Raw genomic sequence first — 24,656 nt, 5'->3', positions numbered from 1 at the left:
CAGGCCCAGGTCGCCATGAGTAAGGGTTGACTCATCAGCACCTATCTAAATCCTAAAAGTTAAGTAATTTCTTCTGGTATTTTTTAAGGCTTATTTATTCACCCCCCAGTTTTCCCTTAAGAAATTCCTTCAGAACATGCCTTTATGAACATACGTATATACACATACACCTTTAATCTAACGTCTCTGGTCCTGATATAACTGATGGTGCTTCAGAACCATATATCCAGTTACTTCTCCTCGTGGAGTCACTATCACTTCAAATTCAGAATATGCAAACTGAACTCATTATCTCCCTCTACCTAGATTTTTGTGTCTATTCATTTCTATCAGTGGTAACTATCTCTCGGGATATAAAGAAATAAATGACTATTAGCTATTATTTTTCTTTTATTCTGTATATTTACTCCTTCTCTCAATAAATATGTATCCGTATATGCAAATGAACAGATTTCTTTCAGTGAAAATGTGTTTGTTATTCCTTTCTCTCTTCCCAGTACTACTCCCCTAACATAAGCACTCATGACCTCATCCTCCTATTTTAATTGTCTTCAGTCCCTTCGTATCTGCCATTTCTAAGATAACTTCCCCCAAAAAAGAAAACATGTTTAGTTTGCTATTCCATTCTAATGAGCTCTCGTGGCACAGTGGCTAAGAGCTTGGCTGCTAACCAAAAGGCTGGCAGTTCAAATCCACCAGCCACTCCGTGGAAACCCTACCTACAGTTCTACTCTGTCCTATAGGGTCGCTACGAGTTGGGATTAACTCCATGGCAACAGTTTTTTTTTTTTTTTTCTTCTGGTTTTATCTCATTGTAAAAACAAACTAGACATTGATAGAACAAAAAAAAGGACCATGTGATCATCTCAATGGATGTAGAAATGGCATCTGACAAAATTCAACATCCTTTCATGATAAAAAACATTCAGCCAACTGGGAATAGAAGCGAAATTCCTCGACATGATAAAGAACACTTATGAAAAATCAACAGATAACATCATATTCAATAGTGAAAAACTGAAAGCTTTCCCCCTAAGATCACGAATAAGACCCACCTTTCACCAATGTTATTCAACATCAGACTGAAGTTTTAGCCAGAACAATTAGACAAGAAAAAGAAATAAAATCAATCCAAATCAGAAAGAAAGAAGTAAAGCTAACTCCCTTAGGAGATGACATGATCTTATGTATACAGAAAATCCCAAAGAATCCACAAGCTACTAGACCTAATATGTAAATTCAGCAAAGTGGCAAGATACAAGATCAACGCACAAAATTTAGTTGTGTTTCTATACACCAGCAATGAAAAATCTGAAAAAGAAATTAAGAAAACAATTCCATTTATAATAGCATCTACAAGAATAAAATACCTAGGAATGTATTTAAGCTGAGAGGCGAAAGATTTGTACATGGAAAACGATAAAACATTGCTGAAAGAAATTAAAGAAGACCTAAATAAATGAAAAACATCCTGTGTTCATGGATTGGAAGACTTAATATTGTTAAGATGTCAACACTATCCAATGCAACCTACAGATTCATCGCAATCCTATCAAAATTTCATCAGTTTTTCTTGCACAAACAGAAAAGCCAATCCTGAAATTTATGCGCAATTTCAAGGAGCCCCAGATAACAAATATAATCTTGAAGAGAAGGACAAAGTAGTAGGACTCCTACTTCCCAATCTCAAAGCGTAGTATAAAGCTACGTTAACCTACAATAATCAAAACAGTGTTGTACTGGTACAAAGGTAGACATACAGACTAATGAAAATAAAATGAACCCACACATCTATGGCCAGTGGATTTTTTTTTTTTTAAGAAATCTATAAATCTTCACTGCAGGATATAAAAGCAAACATAAGAAAATAGAGAGCTTCAGATAATCCTTGCTTTGCCTGGTTCTGGTACGTACAAATCTCAATTACCACAGTTCAGTTAAATAACACTAGTCCCCCAACAACAAGGTTCAAATTTCAGTTACCATGGTATATATATTAGCGGTGAGTAACTGCATAAAGCACAAACTTCACCATTAGCTCTTCAGTACACAAATCACTACATAAATAACATATGGCCAGTGATTTTTGACAACCATGCCGAGTTCATTCAATGGGGAAAGAATAGTCTCTTCAGTAAGTGGTGCTGGGACAACTGGATCTCTACATACAAAAGAATAAAGTTGGATCCATAGCTGATATTATATATAAAAATTAACTCAAAATGAATCAATACCCTAAAAATAAGTACCAAAACAACAAAACTTTTAGGAAAAAACGGGGAAAGCTTTACTTACAACAACAACAAAAAGAAAGAACACCTGCTGGGGCTACTTATGTACAACCAAACATCTCATGGGATTTGGTTCCTTGATTTGGAAGTTTAGCATCATGGTTTCATGGGACATCCCAGTTAATTGGCCTAATCACATGTTTAGTGCTTCTGCTCTGTCCCCTAGTTCACTGTGTAGTGCCTGGGGTTTCAAAAGCTTGCAAGCAGCCATCCAAGGCACAAAAATTGGTCTCTATTCGTTGGAGCAACAGAGGAAGAAGGACAGTCAGGAACAGAAGGAGGATAAGGAATGTGTGGCTAACTGCCTCCATCAACAACTGCCTCTTTTGCTATGAGACTAGAGGAACTGATGGTGCCCAGTGACCATTACTGAAAATTTTGATCGAATATTCTACAGAAGAATCCTGATCAAAAGGGAAAAATGCAGAACAGAATTTCAAATTCTCATGGAATCAATAGTGTCTGGAGCCAAGGAGGCTGAATGCACCCCTGAAACTATTAGCCTGAAATAGTCTTTAAACTTTAAGCCAAAAATATCCCCTGAAGTTTTCTTAAAACCAAACAATAGCTTACCATAACTAGTAAAGAATGAAGCCCTGGTGGCACAGTGGTTAAGAGCTCAGGTTGCTAACCAAAAGGTCTGCAGTTTGAATCCACCAGGAGCTCCCTGGGAATTCTGTGGGGGCAGTTCCACTCTGTCCCATAGGATCGCTATGAGTTGGAAATCGACACAATGGCAATGGTTGGGTTTTTTTTTTTTTTTTTTTTTTTAGTAAAGAATGTCTGCATAGAGCATTGTGCTATCTATATGGGATCAGGAAACCCTGGTGACGTAGTGGCTAAGTGCTACGGCTGCTAACCAAAGGGCTGCCAGTTTGAATCCGCCAGGCGCTCCTTGGAAACTCTATGGGGCAGTTCTACTCTGTCCTATAGGGTCACTATGAGTTGGAATCGACTCGATGGCACTGGGTATGGTTTTTTGGTTTGGTTATATGAGATCAAACTGACAACAGCAACTAGAAAAATTAGAGAGAAACCTTGGGGGCAGTGAGTTTATCCTAAGAAGAGAGGAACAACTCAGAAAAGGAGGGTGAACTTGTACAACTCGAACAATGTTATCAATGTCACTCAATTGTATGTGTAGAAACTGTTGAACTGGGTAAGTTCTGATATGCATATTCTCAACAACAACAAAAATAAACTATTTAAAATAAAAAAAGAACTACCATGTGGCCCAGCAAGTCTGCTCTCAGGTATTCCACTCCCCGAAGACTTGAAAGAAAGAGCTCAAACAGATTTTTGTACAGCAGTGTTCATCACTGCACTATTCACAAGAGCCAAAAGAACAAAACAACCCAAGTGGGCACAGAGAAAAGAGCAGGAGGCCGCCCCGCATGGCAGCTGGACGTAGCGCCCCCACCAGCAGAAGTGAGTGGAGGGCGGGCAGTGCAGCCCAGCTTCCCCTAGGCTGCCTGAGGGAGGGGACCTTCCCTGAGGGAGGGGGCACTCCACAGATGTTGCCACCATGCTCGCCACCTCATTAATGCACGAAATAGCCAGATAGTGGATTTTTTACTGTTGTCGTAAATGTGGAATAATAAGTTAGCCGGTAAGTGAGGAGCAGGTGTACAATGGAATATTATTTGGCCATAAAGAGAAATGAAGTTCCAATACAAGTCATGAAATGAGTGAAGGAAGTCAGACACAAAAAGACAAACATTGTATGATCGCATTTATATGAAATACTGTATCTAGAATAGGCAAATGCAAAAAAGACAGAAGTTTATTAGTGGCTACCGGGGACTGGAGAGAGCAGACAACAGAGATTTATGGCTTAAAGGATACTGAGTTTCTGTTTGGGGTGATGAAAAGCCTTTAGTGATAGAAAGTGGTAACGGCTGCCAACACTGTGACTGTAACTGAAGTCACTGAATTGTACATCTAAAAGATGGTTTAAATGGCAAATTGTTATATATATTCTACCACAGTAAAATAAAAAAACAAACCGGTCACGCATCTAGGCCTTCAAGGCCCTCCATAATGTGACCGCCCCTACCTAGCCATACCTTCTGCCCATTTCTCACAACGATTCAAATCACACCCTCAACCTTACCAGTCAAGGCTACTGTATGATCTATACCCATGTCTAACTTATTTCTTCATTTATACTGTATATTCCCATTTGGAACGCCTTCTTTTCCACCATCCCAACTCTAAGGGCCTTCCAAAGTCCAATTATTCTAACCCATTCTGATGTGTTTAATGTCTCTGAATTTCCTACATCTTTTTAATTTGGAAAATACATCTGAACACTCCAATGGTTTCAATTATTTCAAACACTGTTTCAAGAAGGTCTATATTTCCACCTAGATTTTACACCTTGAAAGCCAAAACAATGTCTAATACTAGTTTTTTAACACCCACAGTATCTACAATAATCAAAACTTACTGAGTAGAATTATTTTTATGTTTTCTAAAAAGCACCATATAATAATATTAAATTGACTAGTATAAGTATATAGATGGTTGAATTACTGACTTCTTTATGTTTTGTGGAGCCCCAGGGTGGTACAAACTGTTAACACACTCAACTGCTAACCTAAAGGTTGGAGGTTCAAGTCCACCCAAAGGCACCTTGAAGAAAGGCCTGGTGATCTACTTCCGAAAAGTCAGCCACTGAAAACCCTGTGGAGCACAGTTCTACGATGACACAGCTGGGGTTGCCCTGAGTTGCAATCAACTCGACGGCAACTAGTTATATGTTCTGTAATGTGCTTTAAAAAACAAAATTTTACCATGAGGTGTTCAAAAATCAGTTCTTAATGAGACCAATAAATAAAGCTAAGTAATTCAGCATCAACATTTTTAAAAATAACAATAATTTCCATTCCAACACTACATTTCCTAGAAACAGAGGTATACCAAAGCCAACCAGGCAATTTCCCAGCACCAAATACTGTCAACAACCTTTCAATCAGAACCCACAAGGGGGAAAAAAAAAAAATTACATGATATGTCAAATAAGAGTATTTTTTTACTTTTTTTAAACTGAAACTTCACAAGAATGCTGAACTCTTATAACCATCATCTATAAAATTTCCCTGTAGAATACCTATTCTACCCTTCAGCAATGCTAAGCATACATACATACACACACAACAGTAGCCGCAAAAGCCATGATTTATTATTCATCAAGATCAAACTTTTCTCTGGACGACGCCACTTTGTTCAATCTACTGTTATTTTTAGTGATCTTCATTGTCACGGAGGATGCCAGGGCCCATAATTAATACTAGAGTGCTGAAGTACACAGAACACTGAACAAGCACATAAAAGAGAAGGTTCCCAGATGGAACAGTTTATACTAAAAGTTAGATAAAAGGCAGCCTTACTTTAAAGCCTAATTACTCCATGCAATTTGAGGAGGCTTACAGATGGCACACCATTTAGAAAATTTCAAACAAGGATTAGGCATTTCTATAAATAATAAATGTACCTGCATATTATACAGGGTTAAAGTTTCAAAGGCTATCAATTCACATGCCTTCTACTAAAAATATGAAAACCACCTGTGATTAAATATTTATTCTTCCCCAAAGAAAAAGACACACTATAATCATCCTGAAAAATAAGTAAACATTCAATACTACCATTTAGTATAGAGAATAAAGAGTTAAAAATAAATGAAACCCACAGGCATCACCAAGCCCATGGTGTCAAAGTTATGTATCACAAGCTATCTTCAGCTATCTGAATATATAATATTTAAATTATTGTGCACTTCCTAGCCCCCCCCCCAAAAATTGTGATTTTCAAACTACACACACACACAATTGTGGTGTTTCATATTTTGCAGTGGGCAGCAGGGTGGTGATAATTTTGCTTTTCCAAAGGAAAAAAAAAAAAGAGCTGCACTGTAATAACTGTTTTGTAAACTGATTTTACACATACAAAGTATCATGACCATCTTTTAACATGCAACAACACTGGCAGCATATGGACATCCCAGCCACAGCAATCAGGGAGGAAAAAGAAAGAAAAGGCATCCAAATTCATAAGGAAGAAGTAAAAGTATCCATATTTGCAGATGATATGATCTTATAAACAGAAAACCCCAAAGAATCCACAAGAAAACTACTGGCACTAAAAGAAGATTTCAGCAAAGTATCAGGATACAAGCTAAACGTACAAAAATCAGATAGATTCTTTTACGCCAACAAAGAGAACTTCGAAGAGGAAATCACGAAATCAATAGCATTCACAATAGCCCCCAAGAAGATAAAATACTTAAGAACAAATCTAACCAGAGATGTAAAAGACCTAAACAAAGAAAACTACAAGACACTTTGGCTAGAAACCAAGAGATCTATATAAGTGGAAAAACATACCTTGCTCATGGATAGGAAGACTCAACATTGTGAATATGTCTCTTCTACCCAAAGCGATCTATAAATACAATGCAATCCCAATCCAAATTCCAATGGCATTTTTTTAATGAGATAGAGAAACAAATCACCAACTTCACATGAAAAGAAAAGAGGCCTCAGGTAAGTAAAGCATTACTGAAGAAGAAGAAGAACAAAGTGGGAGGCCTCACACTACCTGATTTTACTTTTTTATACCACCGCAGTAGTCAAAACAGCCTGGTACTGGTACAACAACAGATACATAGACCAATGGAAGAGAATTGGGAATCCAGACATAAATGCATCCACCTATGAGCAGCTCATACTTGACAAAGGCCCAAAGACCATTCAATGGGAAAAAGGCAGTCTCTTTAACAAACGGTGCTGGCATAACTGGATATCCATCTGCAAAAAAAATGAAACAGGACCCATACCTCACACCACACACAAAAACTAACTCAAAACAGATCAAAGACCTAAATATAAAATCTTCAAGGATAAAGATCATGGAAGAAAAAATACAGACAATGCTAGGAGCCCTAATACATGGCATACACAGAATACAAAACATTACTAACAATGCACAAACACCAGAAGAGGAACTAGATAGCTGAGAGCTCCTAAAAATCAAAGACTTATGCTCATCAAAAGACTTCACCAAAAGAGTAAAAAGACAACCTACAGACTGGGGAAAAAAATTTTGGCTATGACATATCCAATCAGGGTCTAATCTCTAAAATCTACAAGATAGTGTAAAACCTCAACAACAAAAAGACAAACAACCCAATTAAAAAATGAGCAAAGAATATGAACAGGCAGTTCATCAAAGAAGACATTCAAGCAGCTACAGACACATGAAGAAATGCTCACGATCATTAGCCATTAGAGAAATGCAAATCAAAGCTACAATGAGATATTATCTCACCCCAACAAGGCTAGCAATTAATCCAAAAACACAAAATAATAAATGTTGGAGAGGTTGTACAGAGACAGGAACACTTTACACTGCTGGTGGGAATGTAAAATGGTACAACCACTTTGGAAATGGATTTGGCATTTCCTTAAAAAGCTAGAAATAGAAATACCACACAATCTGGCAATTCCACTCCTTGGAATATATCCTAGAGAAATAAGAGCCATCACATGAATAGATATACGTACATCCATATTTACTACACCACTGTTCACAATAGCAAAAAGATGGAAACAACCTAGGTGCCCATCAGTGGATGAATGGATAAACAAATTATGGTATATTCACACAATAGAATACTATACAATGATAAATCCACGAAACATAACATGGATGAATCTGGAAGGTATCATGCTGAGTGAAATTAGTCAGTTGCAAAAGGACAAATATTGTATGGGACCACTATTATCAGAACTCAAGAAAAGATTTAAACAGAGAAGAAAACACTCTTTGATGGTTATGAGGGTCAGGAGGGAGGGAGAGGGGTATTCACTAACTAGATAGTAAAAAAAAAAAAAATTATCTTAGGTGAAGGGAAGGACAATACACAATACAGGGGAAGGCAGCACAACTGGACTAAACCAAAAGCTAAGAAGTTTCCTACATACAGCCAAACACTTCAAGGGACAGAGTAGGAGGGGTGGGGGTCTGAGGACCATGGTTTCAGGGGACATCTAGGTCAACTGGCATAACAAAGTTTATTAAGAAAATGTTCTGCATTCCATTTTGGTGAGTGGTGTCTGAGGTCTTAAAAGCTAGCAAGTGGCCATCTAAGATAATATCGATTGGTCCTAAACCACCTGGAACAAATGAGAATGATCACCAAAAACACAAGGAAAATATGAGCCCAAGAGAAAGAAATGCCTCAAACCAGAGACTCCATCAGCCTGAGACCAGAAGAACTAGATGGTGCCTGGCTACCACCAATGACCATCCTGACAGCGAACACAACAGAGATTCCCTGACAGAGTAAGAAAAAAATGGGGTGCAGAACTCAAATTCTAGTCAAAAGACTAGACTTAATGGTCTGACACTGGAGGGACCCTGGAAGACATGGCCCCTGGGCTCTCTGTTAGCCCAGAATTGAATCCATTCCTGAACCCAACTCTTCAGACAAAGATTAGACTGACTCATAGCGACCGTATAGGGACAGAGTAGAACTGCCCCATAGAGTTTCCAAGGAGCACCTGGTGGATTTGAACTGCCGACCCTTTGGTTTGCAGCCATAGCACTTACCCACTACTCCACCAGGGTTTTAGACTAGACTACAAGATATAAATTGATACTTGTAAAGAGAGTGCTTCTTAGCTTAAGTAGATACATGAGACTAAATGGGCAGCTCCTGTCCAGAGGCAAGATGAGAAGGCAAAAAGGGACAGGAGCTGGTTGAACGGGCACGGGAAATCTGAGATGGAAAGGAGGAGTGTGCAGTCACATTACAGGGAGAGCAACTAGGGTCACATAACAATGTGTGTATAAATTTTTGTATGAGAAACTAACTTGAACTGTAAACTTTCACCTAAAGCACAAAAAAAAAAAAAAAAAGAATGGCAGCATAGTATTTCAGTTACCTTGATGCCCCATGTTGTTGTTGTTAGCTGCCTCAGAGGCGATTCCGACCCCATGCACAACAGAAGGAAACACTGCCCGCTCCTGCACCATCCTCACAACCGTTGTTATGTTTGAGCCCATTGTTGCAGCCACTGTGTCAATCCATCTTGTCAAGGGTCTTCCTCTCTTTCGCTGACCCTCTACTTTACCAAGCATGATATTCCTCTCCAATGACTGGTCCCTCCTGATAACATGCCCAAAGTATGTGAGACACAGTCTCACCATCCTCGTTTTCAAGGAGCACTCTGGCTGTATTTCCTCCAAGAGAGACTTGTTCGTTCTTTTGGCAGTCCGTGCTATATTCAATAATCTTCTCCAACACCATAATTCAAAGGCATCAATTCTTCTTTGGTCTTCCTTATTCATTGTCCAGCTTCACATGTGCACACGAGGCAATTGAAAATATCATGGCTTGGGTCAGGCACACCTTAGTCCTCAAAGTGACATCTTTGCTTTTTAACACTTTAAAGAGGTCTTTTCTACAGCAGATCTGTCCCCATGCAGAACGCAGTTTCATTGCGTTGACTGTAGATCCAAGTAAAATGAAATCCTTGACAACGTCAATCTTTTCTCCATTTATCAAGATGTTGCTTATTGGTCCACTTGTGAGGATTTTTGTTTCCTTTATGTTGATGTCTAACCCATACTTTGATCTTCATCAGTAAGTGCTTCAAGTCCTCTTTGCTTTCAGCAAGCAAGGTCGTGTTATCTGCATATCGCAAGCTGTTAATAAGTCTTCCACCAATTCCAATGCCACATTCTCCTTCAAATAGTCCAGCTTCTCAGATTATTTGCTCAGCATACAGATTGAATAAATCTTTGACGAAAGGATCCAACCCTGATGCACACCTTTCTTGATTATAAACCATGCAGTATCCCCTTGCTCTGCTCGAATGACTACCTCTTTCTTAGTCTATGTACAGATTCCCCATGAGCACAATTAAGTGTTCTGGAATTCCCATTCTTCACAACGTTATCCATAATTTGTTACGATCTACACAGTCAAATAACTTCGCATAGTCAATAAAATACAGGTCAACATCTTTCTGGTATTCTCTGCTTTCAGCCAAGATCCATCTGACATCGGTAATGATATTCCTCGTTCCACATCCTCTTCTGAATCTGGCTTCAATTTCTGGCAGTTCCCTGTCGATGCAGTGCTGCAACCACTTTTCAACGATCTTCAGCAAAATTTTACTTTTGTGTGACATTAGTGATATCATTCAATAATTTCCACATTCGGTTGGATCACCTTTCTTGGGAATAGGCACAAATACGGATCTCTTCCAATCGGTTGGCCAGGCAGCTATCTTCCAAATTTCTTGGCATAGATGAGTGAGCACTTCCAGCGCTGCATCCATTTGTTGAAACATCTCAATTGGTATTCTGTCAATTCCTGGAGCCTAGCTGCCAAGGCCTTCCTTGAAACTTGCACTTCTTCCTTTAATACCATCGGTTCTCAATCATAATGCTACTTCCTGAAACGGTTGAACGTCGACCAGTTCTTTTTGGTACAATCACTCTGTGTATTCCTTCCATCTTCTTTTGATGCTTCCTGTGTCATTCAATATTTTGCCCAAAGAATCTCGTAATATATTTAATTAATCTCCTCTTTTTGAAATTATTATAGTTTTCCAATTTCTTTAAAATAAGTCTCATCATTTGAGGCTCATCATTGTTAGAAAGTAGCAGAGCCAAGGCTAGAACTTAGGTCAGTTGGCTAAGTCCAATGCTAGTTATACGACAGCTCCACACTGCCTTTAAATAGCAAATAGGAAGTCCTGCATCACAACATGGAACTCTAACCTCAGTGAATTGTATGGATACTTTACGTGCCTGTTTGAAAACAAAGGCTTGGTGGAATTGTATCTGGAAGCTTAGCCTCTTGTATTAGCAATCTGAAAACATGAAATCAATACTCTGGCCCATTAGTCAACTGACACATCTCCCCTGTGGACGTATCGGATGATTTAACATAGACTGAAATGAGTGAACAGCTGGCCAGTCCCTACTTTTGATCATCTTGACTTCAGACAACTCTCCCAGCTAGCATTGTGCCTTGGAAAAAGAAAATATTCTCCCTTTAGTGTCACTACACTATAAAACGTGGTGTTTCATTATTAACCAAACGTATACACGACTATAAGAAAAACTTACGTAAAAGGAGATCTTTCGCAAACTGACAAGTTCCTTTTGAAGGCTGGATCAATACAAGAGTCAAAATTCCAAGTCTGTTCCCGTTTTGTTTTTAATTTTAAAAGCTGTATAGACTGATAAACACTATATTATATTCTCTTTTTACAAACAAAATAGACTTAGACCTTTATATCTGTGATGTTGCTAAGAAATGAGCTTAAGTCCTGAGTGGCTATAAATTAAAGTAATATTAAAATAAGAGCTCTAGTGGCGCAATGGTTCAGCACTTGGCTGTTAACCAAAAGGTCAGAGGTTCAAATCCGCCAGCGGCTCCATGGGAGAAAAGACTTGGCAATCTGCTCCCGTAAAAGTTACCCACTGACTTTGAGTTGACTTTGACTCATAGCGACGATACAACAGGACAGAGTATGGCTGCCCCATAGGGTTTCTGCTGTGAGTTGGGACTGACTCGACGGCAACAGGTTATAGGGTTTCTGAGGCTATCATCTTTACAGAAGCAGACTGCCACATCTTTCTCCTTGGAGCAGCTGGTGGGTTCAAACCACTGACCTTTCAGGTAGCAGCCAAACACTTAACTGCTATACTACCAGGCTCCTTCTATAAAGATTATAGCTTAGTACTACTCTGTCCTATAAGGCTGCTGTGAGTCAGAATCTCTCAACAGCCAACAACATTTTCATGCTAAGAAATACATTCTAACGCCTCATGAAAATTCAAGCCACATCAAGTATCCATAGCCTATGGGTGAATCACTGGTTTCCTGCACATCTTTCTGTCAGTTCCCATTCTTGTTTATAGATACATTATTTATAGACGCATTCTAAAAACCATGTACAGCTGACATCATTAGCAAAATTCAACTTGTGGCAACCCTATTTTAAACACTCAAGTAAGCAAAATATTTTAATTTTATTTCTCTTAAGAATCTTAAGTACACGCCTTTTTTCTCTTAAACTGTGTAAAGCTGAAAAGGGAGGAATTTAAAGTTATACTACCTCTCTTCTCAACCCACTGACAGGTAGCCAAAACTTTACTCTTTTCTATGAAGTTTTTTTGGTGGCATAACAAGTTCCCACTCACCAAATATTAAATACAGAAGCTTTGTTACTGGTAACACAAACCTCTTACTTGGCGAAATCAAGGAACATTCTTCATCCTGGAAACTCCTTTTTTTTTTTGGCTAAAAGATGGTTTTATGATATATAGTATGACTTTCAAAGTGAGAAAGGATGATAGACAAAGTCTCTGCCAGATTGTACATCCATGCTGCCCTGTCCAATCTCATCTACTGTATTCCAGTAAAGAAACAAACGCAGGAGGATCCACTAGAAGTCCTGAGGACAGCCACACAGTGGGCACAGTATCTTAAAGAATGGAGGGACCTGAGTCTATACACAGGCATCTTCAAAGTATTCTCAGGGAAATTTCCTGTGTTCCGCTTGTCCCTAGAAATATCCTAGCTGTATACATCAGTAAGTCAGTAAATGATAACGTGACATTGGGTATCAGGTGGCCTTATTTCTTGCCCAGCACTGAAAGATCTTAGGAAAATCACTTCTCCTCCATGTGTCTACTTACATCTTAGAAAAAAAGAAAGAGGTAGACCAGAAAAGCGTTTTTGAAACTGCTACAACCCAGTATCAGGTTGTGTGATCAATTTAGCGGATCACAGCAGCCTTAAAAAAAAAGTAACAGAAAAATACAGGAGAGAAAAGAAAACAGAGTGCTCTAGATGTAGTACTATATCTTGAGACTGTATGTATGTGTGATGTAAAACACATTTCTTACTGTGGATTGTGGGCAAAAAAGTTCAGTTACCCCATCAGTCCTCTAAAGAACTTGTCCGATTCAAAAATAAAATGGTTTTAGTATTGATGCTAAACATGCAGACTTAATTCCATGTAGCCTAATGATGACTACTGTATCATAAAGCATGGATGACATTAGCTCTGCTGTAAGTTTTACTTGATACCACACCAAATTGTTCAAGTAAGTTCAATCTTCACACCTTGTCTCTCATGATTTAAAATTACCTGCTCCAATTTTTTTTTTTTTAATTAAGAGAATACATTTGTAGATGGGGAGAAAAAGCAGCAGCAAGTTTAAAAACTTAGGTAATTTGAAGTTTATACTGCACCAGGGCTACCCTGAAAGTGAAGCCCATAAACAGAGCACAGTGTAATGACAACGGCTCTGTGCTAAGAGAAGGCCTGGGCTTGAATCCTACCTTCGTCATCACATCAAATGGGCACTGGACATGATGGTTCTTTGTAAACTATAATGTATCATACAGGTGTAAGTTTCAACAAAAAAGAAATATCCCACAGCTATGAATAAACAGAGAGAGTAGATGAAGAGTCATTAATTCCATTCAACGAAGCACCTCATAGCTGCTTTGGTAAGCTGTGCGACTAAAGCAATACTGAAAATATCTGTCCCCATTCCAGCTCCTATCTTCACAGATTTCAAATAAAAAACCAAGACTAATAACAAACAAATGAACAAAAAGAAAGAAAAATCACGAAATCTCATTTAGTCACCATAGAAGCAGAAAAACAAACCCCAAGAATAATAATCTGATTCACCCTCCTCTGAGGTCCCTCAAAGTCTGCTCTTCACTCAGTACTTATCAGGGCTCTGATTCACCTCAAAGGGCTGTTAGGAGGTTTACAGTGAGTATTTGCAAGCTGTGCATTCCAAAAAGTGCCTGGAACATAGTATTTAGTCAACATTAGTCATCTTAGCAATATGGCCTTGGCTAAATCACTTAACCAATTGAATGCTTCAACAGTAAAACGCAAATAACGAACTATTTTACAAGGATTTGGCGAGAATAGGACTGTGAAAATAAATGATTTACGGTCCAATACAAATGTGAAGTGCTTATCAAAAATACAATAGAAAACAGCTGAATTCTTCAAAAGTATCAATGTCAAAAATTCAAAAGCTGTGGAAATGTTCTAGATGAAAAGAGACTAAAGAGACATGACAACTACATGCAGTACCTCACTCTAGACTGGATCCTATACTACACGGGTAGAAAGGACATCATTAGGTCAACAGACAAAACTGTAACATTGACAGCTGGTTAAGTATTTTATCAATACAAATTTATGAAGTTGATAATTGTAGTGTGGTTATGTAAGAGAATGTTAGGAAATGTACACTGATTTAAAAAATACACCCACTCCTCACTTATCCACATGGTTAGGTTTCAAAGACCAGGCTCTTATGCAAAAATTGGTGTTATGCAAAAATGGAGGGTTTCTTTTTCCGTTTTCAGACCAGCCACTTGTCCAATTTTTTTTTCTTTAGGAAGCATGATCATAGAAATAATAACAGCTTTTTTTTAAGATTTACTGATGTGCTCATCACTGTGATGAGTCCAGTTATGGATTATTTTTCTGTGGAGAAGCAAGCTTGGAGGAGACAAAGCTGGATAAAGCTGGGCTATGTGACTGGAGGGCTCATGGCCTAATCACTTCACCGTCCTCCTGTGCTGGGTCAGATCCTCCCTTGCGAAGCTGCCTTTAGGGCTCCACCCTACCCCTGCAAGCCCTGTGTTCAGGATCCCTGAACCTGGCAAGTCACTGAGGCTCGGGGCTTCCTGTGCAAAATAGTCAGTGGATTTTTTATGGTTGTTGTAAATGCAAAATGTCAGATAACGAGATAGTGGGAAATCCAGGAGTAGGTGTAGTCTCATTTGGGTTGACAAATGTAATATAACCGCCCTATCTCAGAGTGGCTGACAAGAAATTTCTGAATCAACAAAGCTAAGATGAAAGAACAATAAGGGCTATTCCAGAGAAGAAAGCCACTGTAGAAAAGGAATCTAAGCCCATTAGAACTTTCTGAAGTACTGCATTCTGTTGACGCGTTGCTCAAATTATGAAAAATTAAGATACCACAAGAATAAACACACCTTTCAAAAATCTGTGACAATGATTTTTTAGAAAGCAAGGAAATAAGTGATATGATTTCTGACAGCGATAGCTGCTATGAAGAAAATAAAGCAGGGTGTATGTTTCCCACTGCTGCTGTAACAAATTGCCACAAATTTCGTGGCTTAAAACAATACAGATTTATTCTCTTATAGCTCTGGTGGTCAGAAGTCTAAAATCAAGGTGTCAGCAGGGCTGTATTCCTCATGGAGGCTTGGGGGAGAATCTGTTTGTTTTCAGCTTCTAGGAGCCATCTGTATTCCTTGGCTTGTGGCTCCTTCCTCACATCATTTAAACCTCTTGCTTCCATTGTTATATCTACTACTAACTCTGATCCCCTTATAAGGACCCTGTGATTACACTGGGCTCACCTAGATAATCCAGGATAATCTCCCTACCTAAAAATCTTTGACCTAATCACATCTGCAAAGTTCTTTTTGCCATACAAGGTAATATATTCACAGGTTCTGGGGATTAGGGCATGGACATCTTTAGCAACATACCACACAGGTAATATGATAGAATTAGCAAGGCAAAGAGGGGAAGAACATTACATGAATGGTTAGGAAAAACTTACCAAAAAATCAAATCTATGAAAGAAGAAAAGCAATGGAGATTAATTTAACTCAGAGAAGAGACAATAAGTTATTTAGTAATAGCCTTCAAAAGTATGTTTTTTGTAGACAGACCAAAGTAAAAAACAAACAAACCAAACCTGCTGCCGTTGAGTCTACCCTGACTCATAGCAACCCTACAGGACAGAGTAGAACTGCCCCATATGGTTTCCAAGGAACAGCTGGTGGATTCGAACTGCTGACCTTTTGGTTAACAGCCAAACTCTTAACTACTGCGCCACCACTGTACCACTGAATACTAGTAGAAAGCACAGCTTCTCATATAATTATGATTTCCTTAATATCATCCTTCCATTTTGTGCCAGATGACAGTCTAGGGAAGCATTCATATGAGGAAAAACTGGAGAACTAACCTAAGCACAGTGATATCGACACACATTTCCATCTCAACAGACTCACTCAGCAGTCATTGGTTAACGGCTAGACTAATCTGCACGATCACCCCAAAGTTAACCATAAATCACACAGCTGTGTTTTCACACTAACAGGCACAGAGACACTATCTTCTCCCCAAGATGACATCAGCTAACCAACTTCCAACACTGTGATGCACATGACAAGGGCAGCTCTGGTACATCTCTGCTGAGGTTTCTGGTGTTGCTGGTCCCCTCTGTCCTTCCTGAGGATATCTCAGAAACACCAAGGATGCACTAACCACCACAGCACAACCCGGCTTAAGTAGGAATGCCTCTCCCCTCTAAAAAGCTCTACATTACTAGGGTTGAACTGGTCTGAAATTCTCCACTATGCTCCTAGAATATCTCAGTAGAGGTGCTAGAATTCCAAACTGGCTCCAGGACCTGGCACAACCCCCGAACATCTCCAGGGCAGAGGTACCTCTCCTAGAAAGCACCTGGGGCATTAGGGGTCTGTCTCCCTAGAATAAGTCCCCAAACCAAAACCAAACCCAGTGCCCGTCGAGTCGATTCCGACTCATAGCAACCCTAGAGAACGGAGTAGAACTGCCCCATAGAGTTTCCAAGGAGCGCCTGGTGGATTCGAACTGCCCTCCCTGGTTAGCTTCCGTAGCACTTAAAACACTATGCCACCAGGGTTTCCAGAATAAGTCCTCAGGGGAAGGGAAATCAGAGAAAGAAAAGGGAAGTGTTTCACCGTTTATTAAAATGTAAATCAGCATCCCTTTAAAATAATTATTTTTTAACCTTCTCAAGATGCCAAACTAAACAATATGGGATGATAAAGGATGCTGAATTTGCCACAACAAAAATCTATCCTAATGCAATACAACCAGAATGCTCCTTAGAAGCAAGGATGGTGAGACTGCGTCTTACATACTTTGGACATGTTGTCAGGAGAGACCAGTCCCTAGAGGAGGACATCATGCTTGGTAGGGGGTCGGCGGAAAAGAGGAAGACCCTCAACAAGATGGACTGACATAATGGCTGCAACAATGGGCTCAGGCATAGTAACGATTGTGAGCATGGAGCAGGACCAGGCAGTGTCTCATCCTGTGGTACAAAGGGTCGCTATGAGTCGGAAGCAACTCGATGGCACCTAACAACAACAACAATGCAACACATCAGGGGGAAAAAAACTTTCTATTTACTTTCCCTTCCAAAGCTACTGTAATCACAAATGAAACTTAACTGCCAAAATCTTTATTCAAGATAAATCTTAGAAGCCCCAAGCCTTCATCTAAAGAGAAACTAGAAATATTTTAGCAAAACATTCTTTGCAAATGGTCCCAAAAAAGTAGCACAGAACTAGTTTTTTACTGAAATCTGGGTAACTTTTCGGATCTCTAAATCCTTCCTGTTGAATTTGTTCTGATGGATTTCTATACTTGAAAAAAAAAAAAAGAAAGAAATATTAGTTACTAAAAAGTGTCTATTCATTGCTTATCTTCTTAGATCTAAGCAGCCACGTAATTTACGGGGATTCAGCATGCACTTTGACCTAACAGAGGACCTAGTCTCAGGTGTTATAGATAAAACAAGCAGCTTAAGTGTCCGCAGAAGTTGGGCTTTTTTTCTGAAACAGAACACAGATATTCTCTATTTTTCTAAGAGTTGCTTTGAATTGCAAACAGATTATTTTAGACTCATACTTTTCTTGAGAGACACTCCTCTAGGGGTTTCTTATAAGCTGCGCTCCTACACGTGTTGCTGGGTATGCCAAGAACGCAATGCCCCGACTGCTCTTTACCCAGGCTATTTCTCAGGGTTGTGTTTGTAGCAGGCAACCACGAGGGATGAGGTAATGTCTCCCTCTGCACAAGGAGGAGGCTTGCTTACTGCTTGTTGTAAAAGTGCTAGATTCTCCAAGCTGCAAGAGTCTTTTTCACTGCAGTAGAGGAACACTTGTGCGTGGCATCTCCCTGGACCCATACAGGATCACCCCCAAGGACCTGAAGGTAAGGGGAACTGACGCAAAGATGCTGATGATCACGCTGTTGGTTGTGCTGTCAGTAATAAAGTCCTCTGTCTCGGACTCAGGAATAACATGTCTTCTGCCAATATCCATGAAATAGTAGCATTCTAACTTATTAGCTTGTTAAGTATAACAAAATCAAATCCTAGACCCAACAGTTTTCTCTCAGGAGTGACTAGTTCAGTCCCCAGAGCAAACCAAAAAAAACCAAACCCACTGCCGTCGAGTCGATTCCGACTCATAGCGACCCTATAGGATAGAGTAGAACTGCCCCATAGTTTCCAAGGAGCGCCTGGCGGATTCAAACTGTTGACCTTTTGGTTAGCAGCTGTAGCACTTAACCACTACACAACCAGGGTTTCCGTCCCCAGGCCTGCCCACAGAAAACCGCTAGCCTATACATTGAGTACAGGAAATATCGATAATGAGATCACTCTAACTTAACTGTATAACATTGTTCCTAAAGAAAAAATACAAAGTTGCAATTTTATATGCCAGAAGGTTCCCTTCACACCATTTCTATTATCTGCAGACTGGTAGAAAGGGAATCCCCTAGCACCTAGATTCTCAGGATGGTTCCAGTGACCCAGGGCAGGGACTCCCAAAGGGCAGAGACAGAGAGGGAAGGGGTCAAGGTTATCAAATAAGTAACTAGGAAGGGGATGCAAGTTGATAAAGGTTTTAGAAGGTGCTCAATGAGGTGAGTGGGCTGGAAGAGCTGGGGTCTCAGTATAGCCTGTACCCCTTAATCAACCTTCTATCTCAGGTTATTTCTATTTCTGAACGCCATCCAATCCTGTTGCTATTGAGTCGATTCCAATTCATAGCAATCCTACAGGACAGAGTAGAACTGCCCCATAGAGTTTCCAAGGAGCACCTGGTCGATTCGAACCGCTGACCTCTTGGTTAGCAGCCGTAGCACTTAACTACTACGCCACCAGGGTCTGCATTTCTGAACTAGTTCCTGATTAGTCTCTTTCCATTGTTCCCACCTACTGATTTCCATCAGGGTGTTTACTCCATCTTGGCCTACTGTGGATGGTACAGAATATAATTTTGCCACTTTTTTCCTAGTCTCTTGTCCCAAAAACCAAAACAATATAACTCCATAACCTTGAAACCAGGGCAACACCATGTATTCATGAACCTTATGGGATGATGATAAGTAAGTGGGAGTAGTGAATGCAATGTAGATTTTAAATGACTCGTTTTCAAGCCATTGGTTTGGTATCCAGCAACATTCAAAAACCTTTAAAAAAAAAAAAAAGATAAGCATGCTTTCTTATGGGCTCGACTTTGTAGATCCAAGATTGCCATTTACCAAGAAATTGCATAAGAGAATTTCTACCCTGAAATGAGAGACTACGCTCATTTTTTCCATCAGGACCAGAGCCAAAAGCAAACCATATTTCTTTTAAACTTAGGTGAGGTTTCTAAGAGTTGACGCTCAAACAGAATAGATTTACCAGCAAAAGGCAGGAAGAGTGAGATTATAATTTGAACCAGGCAAACTGTTCCATAACAGAAAATGTGGTTCTTAATGCAGTTTGCAGAATATGGTATGCTAAAAATGCTATTTATGGCAGTAGCAGATCTCTAGAGGGTGAAACCAGCCAAACAAAAGAACCTAAAAAGGTAGAAAAAAGATGCCATGTCAGCATTACAAACCCACAAAAGACCGATACACTTCTGTTGGCTGAATTACAACCTTTTCACCACACTTTAAAAGAACATAAAGTACATGGGGAAAAAAAATCCTTCCTTTTTGGCCATTTTGAATTAGGAATTTATATTAATTCAAATTTATCCTAATTTAATAGGACTTGAGTCTAACAAACACATGCACTGTTGAGGTCAACTGAGTTACTAACACAGGAGACGACACAAGCAGATCAAAATTCTCTTCTGCAGTTCCTTCTGGAACAGATTTCCTTTTGGGTTCCTGAGTGACTTGGCCAGCTGATACGACACACTGATGCTTCTTTAATTGAAATAAACATTTAGTCAAAACCTGTATCAGAAAACTCATCCTGAAAAGGTTTGGCTCACTTTGTGGAGTGCTGGCCAGGGAAAACTACACACAGGACCCTCAATGCAGGTTGATTATTCTAATCATCTTTAGGTCTCTCCCATCAAATACACAAGACTTGAATCCTTCTTTTATAGTGCTGTCGACTCCAAATTTTGAAAAGTAATGAGAAGGCTAGCCAATAAATATTGCTAAAAAATTAAAAAACAAAAGATAACATTTGTTGGTTCTATACTTTTTCATCTCACACATCCCCAGTTCCTCAGTTGACTTTACACTCAACAAATTTACAGAGCACGCTTAAGGGTAGAAATGCAGAACAGATATGGTCTTTAACACCAAGCAACTAGAAAAGAATGTCTGGCTAACAGACCAACATAAAATAATTAAAATATGTTTAGAGTACAAAATTGGTCAGCTACATAAAATGATGACTGCCAACATTAAGATGCTCATCATTCAGATATTAAGCCTAGAAGAAAAAAAGACAGCCTCCTCTGGTTGTTAAACACAACGAGAATGTCACAAGTTCCTAGGATTAAAAGGTACCTTTCTACACCTTTTATGCACTACTTCTAGAGAAGCCCTCTGGAACAACCCATAACGATTCTCCTATTTTCCATAAGATAACCTTCATTTCCGGAAGATGGCTCAGCTCCCAAGTCTACATTCAGTCCTGTCTCCTCCAGTTTACTGACTCGTTCCAACCCTTACATGGCTCCTCGACCTCTAGCAGGGTTTGGAGATCCTTCTCCCAATTCTAGCTAGGTTCCTCTGGATCTTCCCATGATCTAGATACCATAATTCCGTAAATTCTACATAGACTAAGATTATGTTCATTTTTTGGCAACTATGACACAATGTTTACCTATATTTTTAAAAAGTTCTCATTAGTCTTTAGCTTTTTTACATGGCTAACATATTCCATAATAAACATTTCAAATATTTATTACATACAGACAACTTTCACTTAGGAGTATTACAGAAGAAAATTTAGGTTCATAATTTAGAAAGAATTTAAGGGATCATTTTAAAAAACATTTTTTCATGATTCTTAACATTTCTCAATCTCCTGTGAAAAGCATACTCTTTTTTTTTTTTTATTGGTCATACAACCTTTTAATTGATAATACCCTGTGCTCACTCCTCCCACCCCCAAGAATTTTAAAGCAAATCTCAGCACCCTAATAATTTCATCTGCAACTGAAACACATAATGTGTATTAGTACTTAACATACCATAAGCGAAGAGGCCTGGTGGTGCAATGGTTAACTGCTCAGCTGCTAAACTAAAGGGCGGCACTTTGAACCCACCAGCCACTCCACGAGAGAAAACACCTGGTGATCTGCTCCCATAAAGATTACAGCCTAGGAAACACTATGTGGCAGTTCTACTCTGTCCTATAGGGTCACTGTGAGTTGGAATCAACTGAATGGCACACAGCAACACGCCACAAGCAGTGTGCTTACCTTTTTTACTCCTCAAAATAAACTCACACAATAGTCAAGCTTATTTGTGGTAATACATTCATTATCCTCCTCCATGTCTTGGTATACACTGTTTTCAATGCCTTTAGAAATTATCGGATTCTTATTCTAGACCTTGGATATTCTGCTCTCATGAAATAATATTCCTTTTTTGTGGGTTTTTACAATATCGCTGATGGAGGTTACTTGGCTGTGCTTATGTAACAATGGAACAATTTCACAAATGAATGGGCCGCTGATGTGCTGGTCAGAATTTCTGTTAGATTAGATAGCAGTCTATTAAGCAACTCTGCATAACACACAGGCTTTTAAAAATACTTTGCAATACATGAAGAAAAGGTGAAGTAGCAATATTAACAATCAGTGATATCCAGTTTCAAGGAATTTGTTATTTTATAGGGTTTGTAATCCCAATCAAAAAATTTCGAGGATCCACTGTTACACTCATTATTTGACTTTTACTTCCATTAAACTTTAGACCCATGATGTTCAATTATTGTTTAGTACATACCATGGGACATTTTAAATCACTTTGAAAGGCAGCAAGAGTTAGCTGGCAAGTGCTGTAACTGGTTTGGGGGAGTAACAAACTGAGGAAATGCTCTGTGATTTATCACTTATAAGAAACTTCTACAACATGCTAGAAAATCTGAAGGTTTGCAAAGATAGGAAAGTATCAAATAGTCATTAAGAGAAAGAATTCCTAAGAGGGGCAGGTCATTGTTACGCAATGGTGAAAACCTTTCAGAGTCAAGGGAGATGCTAAATATAAACCCTGCCTAAAAAATAGTCTACAGCCTCTGGGGAGTTGGCAAAAACATTTCAATCAGGAAACATGAAAGAATCCTGTGAAATAGTGGACAATTTTTTTTTCGGGGGGGAGTAAGTTGAAGGGGTGATGAAAGGTTTCTAAAGGATGAATAAAGCTGGAGGTATACATCCTTCACTTTTTGTCAAACCACTTCAGACATTTTAAAACCCTTTTCACTTAGATTCTAATATAAGCCTTTCCCTAATTTTCCACCAAAGGCTGGACGTGCAATTTCAGTACACTCTTTTACTTAATGATATAACAAACTTTAAAAAACAAAAACAAAATCATGAAGTTTTTTTTTTTTTTTAAATCAGACATTTAAAAAGCACTGCGTTTCAAAACTTACATCTGAACCCACACTTCTCATGGTGCTTTGTAGGACAGGTTTAGACACGGAGAGTTTTCCATTCACTGAGGTATTCGCCACAGGGGCCGGGACCACGTTCACCACATGATTAGGTAGCTGTGTGGCTCCCCCGGAGACAGCAAGGACTGGCTGAGGAGGAGGCAGGACTCCAGGTGCCTGGAGCTGTACCACGGTAGGCTGAGAGAGCACAACAGTCTGACCTGCATTAAAGAAACAGAACAGGAATCAGAAGGTGTGTGCCTACTGGGGCAGGGGAAGCAGTTCAATGTTTGTGTGTCTTCTACAGATAGAACAGGTAGGGACGGTCACATTGAGGGATGTGAAAACCAGAAAGCCAAGCCAGCTGCAGTCAAGTCAATTCTGACTCATAACGACCCTAGAGGACAGAATGGAACTGCCCCACTGGGTTTCAAACGAGCAGCTGGTGGATTCAAACTGCCAAACTTTCGGGTAGCAGCCTGAGCTCTTAACCACTGTTTCGCCAGGGCTCTGAGGAATTTGAAACCACCAAATAAAACACGATCAATAGTACCACATATTCATAGTGACTTTTGTTTTTGTTGTGCTTTTAACGCAATCAGTTGGAATCATTCCCTTTGACATTACCATTAACGATATATTTTTCTATTTCTTTTTCTCAACTATACACATTTCAAATTTGCTAAGTTATACATAGATTTGGCTAAGTATTAACCTCTAAAATGTATTAGTGCTAAACAGATTTTTCATATTTTAAATAACAAATCTTTTATGCCGAATACAGAGAACCATGTATTTTAAATAAACAGGGTTTACGACACACACAAAACCAAAAATAAATTTATAATTCTTCTTTAAGAGTAAAAAGGCATTATATTTTCAGGCAATTTAATGTGACCCATGTAAAACTTGGCTCAGTATTTCAAAGTATCAGAGAACACTAAAATCAAAACAACGCTTCAGAACACCTGTTTGTTAGGAACATTTGTCTTAGCTAAAAAAGATCACTTTTACAAAAGCAAATGTTTCAGATTGCCTCAAAAAGCATACTAAGTAACAGTATTTGATTAATACCACTTTATACCAGATAAATTAATAAGAAGAAATACCTAAAAAATAACTTCATACATTTTTCATTCTTACAATTTACTTGGGTATAAATGATCACTAAGCATTTTTATCTTGTCATTTTCCCTTGACTAACTTCTTTTATGAAATAAAAACATAAAATGGGGAAATGACTCATAAGCAGATGTAAATATGCTTTGGACAAACGTGCAAATGAAAAGTAATTAATACATAAAATAAACAGCATATGACCAAGTGTTAGACCTTAACATTTATTTTTAAGTTAAATTAAGAGTAATAACTTAAATAAGTTTAAATGACACTTATTTAGTAACACTTATGTGTTACTTAACACATAGTTATTCTGAACTACAAAAGGCACCCTCATCACAATGTAAACTTAAACCAGGGGTTCTCAGCCCTTTTTAATATAAGGACTTTTCTTTAATATCAAAAAATCTCATGGTCACACAAGATGATCATGGTTGTCCCTTCAGTTTCTGTGAA

General features: G+C 38.9%; 1 protein-coding gene across 1 annotated transcript in view; it reads right to left on the bottom strand.

Annotated features, from left to right (window-relative positions):
* The window catches only part of ATF6 (activating transcription factor 6), a 261,968-nt gene that overhangs the window by 193,311 nt on the left and 44,001 nt on the right, over positions 1-24,656 (bottom strand). Inside the window, exon 7 of the mRNA XM_023554220.2 lies at positions 23,082-23,302. Within this exon, the coding sequence (XP_023409988.1) occupies positions 23,082-23,302 (221 nt within the window). The remainder of the gene's footprint in view (positions 1-23,081; positions 23,303-24,656) is intronic.

This window comes from Loxodonta africana, chromosome 3 (genome assembly GCF_030014295.1).
Source record: "Loxodonta africana isolate mLoxAfr1 chromosome 3, mLoxAfr1.hap2, whole genome shotgun sequence".
NCBI classification, from domain to species: domain Eukaryota; kingdom Metazoa; phylum Chordata; class Mammalia; order Proboscidea; family Elephantidae; genus Loxodonta; species Loxodonta africana.
Note: the sequence above shows the minus strand (reverse complement) of the source record. Positions and strands in the feature narration are given on the sequence as shown.